This window comes from Lycium ferocissimum, chromosome 7 (genome assembly GCF_029784015.1).
Source record: "Lycium ferocissimum isolate CSIRO_LF1 chromosome 7, AGI_CSIRO_Lferr_CH_V1, whole genome shotgun sequence".
Taxonomy (NCBI): Eukaryota; Viridiplantae; Streptophyta; class Magnoliopsida; order Solanales; family Solanaceae; genus Lycium; species Lycium ferocissimum.
Genome location: NC_081348.1, coordinates 7,022,476 through 7,034,238, shown reverse-complemented (window position 1 = coordinate 7,034,238; position 11,763 = coordinate 7,022,476). Strand labels below are relative to the sequence as shown.

At 32.2% G+C, this 11,763-nt stretch overlaps 1 protein-coding gene across 3 annotated transcripts; it reads left to right on the top strand.

Moving 5' to 3' along the window:
- Positions 1 to 4,942: 4,942 nt before the first annotated feature.
- LOC132063213 (agamous-like MADS-box protein AGL15) lies at positions 4,943 to 11,135 on the top strand. 3 transcript variants are annotated; one of them, XM_059455669.1, is made up of 8 exons: positions 4,943 to 5,362; positions 7,832 to 7,925; positions 9,704 to 9,798; positions 9,893 to 9,992; positions 10,141 to 10,182; positions 10,319 to 10,361; positions 10,477 to 10,657; positions 10,901 to 11,135. In XM_059455669.1, the coding sequence occupies exons 1-8, from the start codon at positions 5,181 to 5,183 to the stop codon at positions 10,983 to 10,985; spliced, it is 822 nt and encodes a 273-aa protein (XP_059311652.1). In that variant the 5' UTR covers positions 4,943 to 5,180; the 3' UTR covers positions 10,986 to 11,135. The 3 variants fall into 3 exon arrangements, with proteins under 3 accessions (XP_059311652.1, XP_059311651.1, XP_059311653.1); XM_059455668.1 differs by having other exon boundaries at positions 4,944 to 5,362; positions 9,692 to 9,798; XM_059455670.1 differs by having other exon boundaries at positions 4,946 to 5,362; positions 7,832 to 7,907; positions 9,692 to 9,798.
- Positions 11,136 to 11,763: the final 628 nt, after the last annotated feature.

Below are 11,763 nucleotides of genomic sequence, written 5' to 3'. Positions count from 1 at the left end.
CAACACTAGGTTTGTTATGATAGGAGTATAGTAGGAGGAAGTCTTGGTTAGTTGTAAGGTTTTCCGTTTTGATTGTACATTTATTTTGAGACAAACATTTTTTTATTAAGGTGACACTTATTTGGAGACAAAAGGAGTACTTGACTTTTATTACCAACACAAGTATTGTGAAGTGTTTTCAACTATATTCTTAGCATTAAAGAATTAGCTAGTCTTCTTTAATATTTGCTTAACTCACACAAAACATCTAATAAATAAGTAATAATTTAATAACTTCATATTGTATTTATTGATTTCTTAATAAACGTGATTTTTGCTAAGTTGATAGTACTTACTTTGGGACGGAGGAGTAAATTACCAAAAAAAAAATGTAAATAAGCTTTAACACGTGACAAACTACACGCGTTTAAGAAGGGTACTAGTATTAGATATTTCAAAATACATATATTTCCTGTTAAAGATATGTTATATTATCATTGGGTAATTATTATTGTAAAGATTAACCGAATCTTCCAAATCATAATATTTTTATTTAAATTAATTAATAAAAGTTCCAACTACAAATTTACCTAACTCGTGTGAATATAATCTAAAGTTTAAGATTATTTCATTTTGAAAATAATGAGTGATATGTATGTAGCATAAAGTCTATTTTATGAAAGTAATAATGAATAGAAAACAAATTTGCTACTATACGAAATTATTTTTGACAAGTCGTCTTCATACAAATATTTTCATAACAAAACAAGAGTAGGTTTTAAGGAGACTCAGTTGTACTCCTTGATGACAATCAATTTAAATTTTTTTGGAAATTGGAGAGTGTAATAGCACTTCGTTACTGACAATCAATCCAATGTTGATTAATACTTAATCAAACAAACAAGCCAAATTGTATAAATATCTATAGTAATGCTCAAACTTAATTCTTATATGGCTTTCCAAACACATCCTAATTAATAAATGTTCCGAAAATTAGAAGGGGTATTATTTCTGTAAGTGTATTTTTATGAAGTTTCAAATGATTGGAAGTATATAATTTTTGTTTTGGACGCCCCACTAGATTCGCATTGCACAGGAATATGCATGTTTTCACCATGCATATATAGACTAATTTTTACTGTGCATATATTAGAATAAGATGGCGTATACATAAACATCAACCAACATTTTGAGAAAAAAAAATGCATATTTCATAAAAAGAAATAAAATATTACACAGAGATGCCAAAACAAATTTCTAAATATAGAAGAAACCAAAAAAGGAAGAAAAGAAATATTGGCATATAGCAACTTATGTAAAACCTTTTTAACTACCAAAAGAATCGGAATAAGAAAGGAAGAATCCTAACGCCATAAAGATTAGTCAAGTCAAAGTATACAAAAAATTCCACCTTTTTTTTAAAATAAACCCTTAAACTAACATTATTCAAATTGAAATTTGGAAACTCGAAAGGCTGTACGTACTTTTTCTCTTTAAAGCTTGCATATTCGTGTTATGTAATTCCTGACCCATATAGAAAATCTAGAAAGTGAGAAAAAATCAACAAAATAGTAATTTAGTAAGGTCTCAAATCATACACGCAATCTCCCTCATTACTGCTTTTATTACTACTAGATGGCCTATGCCCGTGCTGCGCACAGGCCCAACACTTCGGATTATAGTGTATCTATATATATGTAGTTGTGTTTAGATAGTGATAATATATATATATATATATGATTAATATAACATTGTAGTTTATCTTTCGTATCTAAAACTTTAATATATTCGTGTTTTAGCTACGAAAATTTATTAATACTTTTTAAAAGAGAAGACTTGTTTAAAAGAAAACTATTTTCCTCCCTTTGAGATAAAATAATAGCGAATATTTAAGCGTCGGTGATACTTTCAATTTTAATTCGATTAATTTAAAGGTGTAAAATACTTATTATTTTTTAATATTGTTTGATTTTGTTAATATGGGGCCCACTTTTTTTTTCCTTGAGTTTGGAGATGGTGGGTTTCACTTTTTTTCTTCTTTTTTTTTTTTAAAATACTGATTGGTGTTTAATATGGGGCCCACATTTTTTTTTAATATTAGTTGTTGTTTAATATATATGGGGCCCACAATTTTTAAAAAAAAATTGGAACGGACGACGACAATAAATACTGATTGGTGTTTAATAAGGGGCCCACATTTTTTTTTTAATATTAGTTGTTGTTTAATATATATGGGGCCCACAATTTTTTAATTTTTTTTTTAAATTGGAATGGACGACGATCTATATAGAAACTGATGTTTCTATATAGTAGTAATTATATATAAGGGAGGATCTCAAAATTTTGTAGTTCTCACATGAAATTTTTTATCCATTTTACCCCTAATTGAAGGTTTAATTACCTTATAAGCTCTCACCTATTTTGGTAAATTTGAATAATTATGTGGGCTAATTAAATTCTAGGAGGGATGATGTGGAAGGGTGATAGTGACACCACAAAATGTTATTAATTCAACCAAATTAAAAATTGATCGAAAAGTTTATTGTCTTTCTTTTATGTGGAAATGATTTAATTTATTTCAATTTTTTTTCTATAAAATTTATTACGGACAAGTAAAAAAGTTATATACCTTAATACACTCTTAATTATCAATTTAAAATTATTTTTCATATATAGTTAAAACTGTTTGAAAAAATTAATTAAAGAAATATTGTAGCTCTCCAAATAATAATAATAATAATAATAATAATAAATAATTGAAAACGAGAGTAATCATTTTCACATTTTTTTAATATTGAAATGTTTTACAAAAGATGAGATAATCAATGTTTTATATAATTATGAGATAATCAATGTTTGATATAATTAAGGACAAGTAGTTAGATAAACATGAAACACTAAAACTACATACATGTTTAAGAAATTATAACAATTCATTAAGAAAAACAAACTACGATATTTTTAAAGAAAAGAAAAGATTAAAGTAAGAAAAACAAATAATTTCATTAACTTTCCATTTCCTTTTTGTATGGTTTAATATGAAGAAACATCTAAAGTATTTCACTGTATCAAGACTTTTAATTATTTATTTTTAAATGCTATCTTTATTTATAAGTTAACTTCATTGATGTCATTATACAACAATTTGTACCATTAAATATTTTTTTATCTTACTTGAATATCGTAATTATTTTTTTCTTCTAAAAAATGGGTTAGCCAATATAAGTTTAATGAAAAATTAAGTTGAAATCTAATGTAAGGTAAAACTCAATTTGGATCAGTAAAGATTTTTCAAAAAATGTAGTAAAATAAAAGGGAGAAAAGCTTTGATGCATGCATTAATTTGTATGAAAATAAAAAGGAAGTCTAAATATATTCTAAAAAATGTTGTTTTTTAACTTACAATTTTTTTTATATAATTAAATATCTTAGAACCATTGAAAAATTGTCAACCTACCTTTACAATTGATATGATGATACAAAAACAACACAAAAAGCAAGAGTAGGAAAAAAAAAACATTAAAAATATAAAAAGGAATTGCAAATTTAAATTTTAACGTAGCCTGGGCCCGGGCTTAGCACGGGCCAAACGACACTAGTTTATATATAAAGAATAAACAAAAGATGAAAAATATGACTAACTTAAAACCTTTTCAAGAACTTCCAAAATAATAATAAAATTATTGAAATTCAAATACCATGGAATAAATAATATCCTTGTTTGATTTTGCACAAATCCATGCCTTTAAGATCCCAAATGTAATAGGAGGAACAAATAAAGGAAAAATAAAAAAGATTCTATAGAAACAATCTAAAATCAGTTCAACAACTTCCATAAAGAGATTGACGAAATTAGTAGAATTCTAACATTAGCAATAAAAAAGAATAAGAAGGCAAGAAGAATTCTAACACCATAAAAATAGTAAGCTAATATTCCTTTCTCGTAAAACAAGTGTAGTTCTCCATCGAGATAAAAAAGAGTGTCCACTTAACATTTTTCTATTAGGTAAAAAAGAGTGTTCACTTGTCAAATTAAGAAAAAATTAACCTTATCTTTTCAGATTTGCTCCTATTAAGTGCTATGTGATCAAGTCCAATGCTTATTTGATTAGGGGTAGTTTAGTAAAATTATCTATTTTTGTCTAGGAATTAGTATTTTCTTAAAGGGTGTACAAATAGTTAAGTAGATACTCTTATGTACTATTTCCCTCTGGTCATATTTACTTGTTAATTTAGTTTTTGCAAACTTCTTAAAAAGAACATTAACAATAAGAGTTATTTGACTACATTGCTACTACTATTATTTATATTTCGATCTTTCAATATTTTTAGTTCTTTATATATATATATTATAGAGTGGTAAGGACAACCTTTTTTAAACTATAACTAGTTCTTCTTGATTTTTCGAGACGATAAGTACTCCATCCAATTCTTTTTACTAGTTCAATTTGCATTTTACATCATCGTTAATTAAGTATTTATTTTATCAAATTATCCTTATTGATTGTGTTTTAGAAATTTAAATTTATTGATAGTATTCCAATTAATTCGAAAAATATTGTTTTTTACCCCTCTGCAGGAGCTTTCCTTTTTGCTCTCTTGGTGACTCGAACCCACAATCTTCGAGTTGGAGATGGAGAGTGCTTACCATCTAAACAATGCCTCTTGTAGAGAAATGATTATTTAATGAGAAGGATAAAATTCAAAAGTAAGAACTTAATATTATTTTGATTTATCAAATAAATAAGTAAAAGGAAATATCTATTTTTAGTAGAAATAAAGGAAAGGAAGAGAAAGTGCTATATTAGGAAAAAAAAAAAACTATTTTCATCACAACTAGAAGTGAGAAAAGTAAATAGAAAAAAAGAGGAAAGTGGGGCCAAGAAAGGAGAACCAATAAAAGGAAATGCAAGCTAAATGTGGCAATAAGAGAGAGAAAAAGGGAAAGAGAGAGTCATGCATAACATAGAATTGGCCATGCAAGTTTGCCGTTTCCATAGAGACTCGCCATTTGGGGACTTCACGACTCTCTATCTTCTCTTCTCTTTTTAGCAACTCTCTCTTTCCCCCCAAACCCCTCTTCCTAATTTCTTTTCTTCCCCCTTTTTCTTCCCAAAAAATCCCCCCCAAAAAATATACAGAGAGGGAAGAATTCATCAAGACTTGTGTTTTGGGGTTTAATTTTAAGGGGGAAAAGAAAGATGGGTAGAGGAAAAATTGACATAAAATTGATTGAGAATGTAAATAATAGACAAGTCACATTTTCCAAAAGGAGGGCTGGGTTGTTGAAGAAAGCAAGCGAGCTTTCTGTTCTTTGTGATTCAGAAGTTGCTGTTATTATTTTCTCAAGTACTGGCAAACTTTTTGAGTTTTCTAGTACTAGGTATGTTTAAATCTCTTGATTTGGGGGCTTTTGAGTTCTTGCATGTGTCTAATCACATTTGATTTTAGGGCTCTCATTTTTTTTCCCCTTCTATATATGGTTTTGCATGTTGACTGCTGTTTCTTGTTTTTATCGTAGTAGGAATTCTGTTGACTTGTGAGTCTAGATTTATTTTATTCTGTATAATACTATAGGAGAAAGATGTGGTTTTTTTTTTTTGGGCGGGGGGGGGGGGGGGGTGGGTGTTTAGAGGTGTATGCATGCTTCAATTGAGCAAAAATATTGACAGACATTGGATTTTCGGATGTCTAATTTTTTTTATTAGTTCACTTATTTGATTTTTAGTTGGTGCAGTATTCCCCATTGTGTATCTGTTGCAAAATTTCCATTCTGCTGCAATAAAATTATTTCTTGTGAAAATGCTGATAATACTTTTCATTGACAATCACTTGATAAATTTCAACTTCCTTTTTATCTGTTCCTGAGATTTCGTTTAGTATATGCACGAAAAGATAAAATTATCATGTAAGTAGGCGTATCCAGTTTTGCATACTCTGTTTCTTTTCATGACTTAGAAGGTAGTTGATTAATTTATTAATGTTGTGTCAACAGGATAATCCGTGAATCATATGAAGAAAGCTGTTAAAACTCGTTCCCCTTATAAATTTCAGATATTAATGTTATCTTTACCACCTTTCTATTTGATTTTTAGAGGCAATTTGAACAAGTATACTGAACTGGAAAGTTGCTTGTCTTACTTTCATGTATCATACCACTGTGGTCTGGTATAATAAGTAATAACCTCGACAAACAATGTCTATTAACTGGCTGGTGACCTCCCGGCCCTTGTAAGATGGGAAGATATTGGTCTTGAAAACTTTTATACCCTTTTATTTTGCTCCCATGGTAAAGAAAACTGGAACTATTTGCGTATGTGGAAAGTTCCCTATTGGAACGAGTTTGCCATCGCAAAATTTCCAATACATATGAATATGGCATAACGTTGCTGATTTAGTACCTGTGAGAAACGGATGGACAATGAAGTGTTTGCATTAGTAAACGCTGATTTTCTTACATCTCCTTAATTTTTTGCATTCATGATGGGGCTTTAGATGTATGAAAGGCTGGTGGTTAGATGGTGGCTTCACGGAGGATGAAGTACATGGAATTCACGTGTATCTACACTAGACACTAGAAAATGGAGCTCACTCCACATGGCATAAAGTTGATACAAATGTTTTTCTATTTCTGAATTGGAATTTTGGAGGATAAACGCTTGGAATGGCATTCAGAAGGATGTATGTACACAGCCAATAATTGGTTAATCTTTAGATGCTGTACACAATATAAATACAGGAACCATGCCCAGTTTCCTCATGTTGCCCCCATCCATCTCTCGTGTGATAGATAGTGCTTCACGGGAACAATGCTTGTACTTCTTTATTTTTTTTTTTTTGTGTGTGTGTGTGTTGTTTGGGGGTTTGGGGGGGGGGGGGGGGAGGGGGCGTCTGAAACCACGGTTACACACTTTCTTCTGATTAATTGGCCCCTCTCCTTTTTCATATTATATCGAGTCAGGCTTCAACAAGGTGCTTCTATACCAAAGAAAAGGAAAAGAAAGTCATCCTGAAATTCTGCTTTGATGTTGTATCTATTAGACCCAGGGATTTTCTATGTTACATGTGATTGTGATTACAACACAGTCGATCAGGTGCACCTAAATCCCAAACTAGCTGGGTTGGCTATATGAATGATTAGTTGTATATAGCATTCATTGAGGTTAAACTATTTATATGTTGACTGTCAGTTGCGTAACCCTCTTTCTTTATTGGGTTTGGGACCGGCTATTCTTTGCAAAGCTCACATCGGAAGAGTTGATTGTAGCACGGTATTATATTAAAGCTTGGGACTAACTTATGTTAGGCTTTCCTTCACGGAAAAGTATAAAAGGCATTGAATTTTATTATTTCACATGCATTTTGGATTATTGATGGAGAAGAGGCATATTAGGATGGAAACGCATGTATTAATGCCTGGTTTATCGGGAAGTAGATAGCAGGAACATTGAATAGTCTAAGTTGCTTGTACACCCACGCAGATGGAAACAGATATTCACACCTCAGAGAGCCAGAGGCTTTTCTTTGCTATCTTTTATGTGCCGAGTATAACAGCTATCTGCGCTCTGTACTCATTGAACCTCATATTAGTTGTCCCAAATATTTTGAAATAGTATTTTGGTTGTATAAATGTTTTGTGCTTTTATTTGTTGGATTTATGGCGTGGCGAGAAGTTGAATGTGCTACTCCTGTGGTTTCCTTATTTGCTAGTAACACTAAACGAATGAATGCACTGAAAGGGGCCAGACACCAGACAGCTATTAAACCTTTGCTTGTATTATGGAAGATGTGACTTTGATTAATTGTAATCACTTATCCATAATTTGGTACACTAATTTTTGTTAAAATGCAGCATGAAACAGACACTTTCGAGATACCAAAGATGTGTAGCCTCAACAGAGACTTCTGCTGTAGAAAAGAAGTCAGAGGTAGAAGATCTTCATCTGGTTAGTATGTTTATGACTTGCTATCACAAATATGTATAATGCACTGTCCTTAGAATATCCTAAGTTCTGTTGTTCTCAATTCTATCCACCGAGGTGTTTTTTCCTTAAACAAGCACATTAACAAGAACTCTTGCCAATAAGAACATTTTCACTTTTGTTTTGGTTTAATCGTGCTTTTTGACCAATTATTCAACATCGGAGAGTTCTTCTCTAGGGGGAGGATAAAAGGTGACTGAGTTTTCTGCAACTTCTAGTAGCAAATATTCAAAAAATCACATTTTGGAGTTCTTATCTGTTTGCCTTATTGTATGAAAAAGAAACATTTTTCCAAGTGCATGGTTTTTCAGATTTATTGTTCATATTCTAAGGCTACATTATCTTCTGTATTTTCCCCAATGATTTTCTTTCTTTTTGTTCCTTAGTAGGATTTTTGGTGTAATAATCTCTTATTTTCTTCACTTCATTATGAGTTATTGAGGAGGTTCTCTGCCTCCTTTCTCCCAGTGCTCAAAGAACGGAACTGATTGAAATTATGCAGCACTCCAAAACTTTTCCTTATACTACATGAACTCCTCTCGTCAATTGGTGGGCAATAGCATGTTATTTTCTAGTTTAGTTGTCTCTAGTGTATATGGAGATTTTTTTATCTGCTTAGATTTCTTGTTTTCAATTGAAAAGATGTCCATGTTATTTTCTCGTTTAGTTGTCTCTAGTGTATATGGAGATTTTTTTATCTGCTTAGATTTCTTGTTTTCAATTGAAAAGATGTCCACTGACTTTGTTTTGCCTTCTTTCTGGTGACTAAGCATTATTAATGAGATTAAAAGTCTAGTGTTTAACTCGTCAAATATACAGAGCTACTGTTAATTGGTTGGATCAGCGGTTAGAAAGTATGACATTTGTGTTTTCTGCTTTTTGCTTTTAATGCAAATATATGAGCTTGAGACTGGAATCAGGTAGTTCGGATCTTTTCCTTAAACAACTCACAACAAATGAACTTCAGTTGTCTGGTTTTCATCTTTAATAAGATATCTAAGGAAATTTCACATAATTGAAAGACGAGGTGCAATAAAGGACAGCTTAAAGTAGGTCAAGGAGTTGTGGTGTTAGAGATTTGGATATCCGTCTTCAGTCTGGAAAACTTTTCAACGTTGATTATTTGTGATAACTGATGTTTATTGGATTCTTTTTTCTTTTTCCTTTTGAGCGACGTCTTATCTTTGTAAAAGTGAATACATGTCATTAATGACAAGTGTATTGCATTTGTTTGAACCTGTAGTCTTTGCTTCAGATAGAAAGGCGTAAATTTGCAATCACTTGAATTATCTGTATCCACTGTGACAAGGAATTACAAGTGATTTGATGTGTTTTGCCAACAGGCTCACCTCAGCCTTCCTCTCTTCTTGAAAAGATAAAATTTCCTCAAAAAGCTTCATTTTAATTAAATTACTTGGAGATGAAGCTTGCCACATGATTTCAATATTTCTGGAGTTCTTGCATTATCCGACAGGCACGTGTGATAACTCATTTTATCCTGGATATAACCCATATCTTCATGTCTGATCTGTACAGAATGCATTTTTTGATACAAGTGACTGTTTTCACACTGGGAAGTTTTAGTATCTTGTGTATTCAACACACACTGACATGCACAAATAGATGCATAGTGTGAATACTTAATCGTGTTTAAAACAGTCCCGTATCTACGGGTATGGGCCTCTAAACAGAGTTTTCTGAATTTCTCTTTTGCTTTTTCCTTGAACAAGGACAATGAGCAGCCACAGCCGCAGCAGCAGACACATGTGCTGAAGCAGGAACAGAAAGAGGTGGACAGTCTTAAAGACGAACTTTCAAAGCTGAAGATAAAACAGCTGTATGGCTCTGTTAATTATGCAAATCGTTATTCAAAGATATTTGGAACTTGAGCATCGTTCAAAATTCATTTATGTGATTGACTCTTATTTTAGGCGGTTGTTAGGTAAGGACCTTAATGGTATGGGTTTGAATGAACTACGGCTGCTTGAACATCAACTAAATGAAGGACTATTAGCCATAAAGGAGAGAAAGGTTTGAAGTTTGCTTTCATTATTCACTTATTAGTGCCACAGATGTAGACAGCTTTTTTTCAAAATGTATCTTTTTTCCCCTCTGGTTTTCTGGAATGTATCTATTTGTTGAACCTTGGAGATCTGAACTATAGTACTCTAAATTCTAGGAGGAATTGCTGATACAGCAACTAGAGTATTCAAGGAGACAGGTAAACCATATCATACAGTTGAAATGTTTTGTATACTATTTTTTGTTTTTGCCAGCAAAAGGAAGATTAGAAGTATAAGGTGAGCTTTTCTGAGTCATGTTTTGCTTACTTTTTTTCTTGGGTGATGCCTATCCAGGAGGAGAGGTCCGCGCTGGAGTGTGAGACCTTACGCAGACAGGAAAGACAAGCCTTCTTTTTTGGTTTTTACGGCTTTAGAGTCAGTAAATCCCCCCATTTATGTTTCAGAGTGGTTCCTTTCTGACACAATTGCTTTTGCCATCTATGAGCTGCAGGTAGAAGAGCTCCATGGGTTATTTCCTATAAGTGCTAGTTTACCGCCACCTTATCTTGAATACCATCATCCATTGGAAAAGAAGTATCCAATTTTAAAAGAGAGTGAGGAGAGTCTGGACTCGGACACAGCATGTGTAGATGGAGTAGACAATGAAGATTCCAACACAACCTTGCAATTGGGGTATTATTATTATTATTATTATTATTATTATTATCATCATCATCTTTTTGGAGGTAATTTTCTTGCTTCTTATGAACATGTTTTGCTGGCTAAATACGTCACGTGTTGTCATGCCTAAAAGCTCCAACTTAAAAACACATGACTATGTTTTGCAGGAGTCCTATTAACAAAATTCTTGGTATTTGTATAAACTTTTGGCTGCGCAATTGATTCTGATGGTCGTTTGCATTCTGTGTTACTTAGGCTTCCCACTATTGGTCGAAAGCGAAAGAAAACTGAGCAGGAATCTCCTTCAAGCAATTCAGAGAATCAAGTTGGCTCAAAGTGACTATTGTCTTTGGGGATTCGTCCCCTCCTTTGTTACTTGTTAGGCACATGTCAGGTCAAATGATATTGAACCAGTTTTCATGTTAAAAACTGGTTCATCTGGACCAGTTTTTGTCAGGGACTTAATGATCCCTTAGATGGCTTAAAGCAAGATGGAGGTGCTGGTTAAATTTTGATTTTGGACTATCTTTTGACAGGGTTTTAAGATGGAGAATAGAAAAGTTAAGTTCTCCATTTTTACTGATTTTTGTTGCCTAGAGCCATTCACATCTCCCGCTCATGCTTTGTGTTTTTTGGAGTTAATGGAATGGATTTCTTGGTCATACATCAAGTCTTTTTCTTTCTTGTGCAAATTTTCTCAAAATTTTACCATTTCTTCAGTGTTTAGCCCTTCACTAGGAATGAAAAATAAACCTCCCTTTCATATTACATCCTTTTTGTTTTCCATCAAGGGACTCAGATCCTAATGGGATACAAGCCCAGAACTCCACACCCCAAACACGGAACAATATTTACCACCACGGAGTGTAGTAGGGATGGATAGGATTTTTATACTAATGGAGGAACTTCCAGTAGAGAGTACTTCCTCCGAGCCTTCTGAATTAACTGGAGTAGTAAGTAAAGATATATAAGGAGCACTTGTGAGGCTTTAATTGACATCAAAGTTTATCCATACAACTTTCAATACTTTTCACGCGAAATTTACTATGTTAAAAATTTAAAAACCTCCCCAAAATTATTGACAAATTTCCAAAATTGCTATTTCTCTTTTGGGTTTT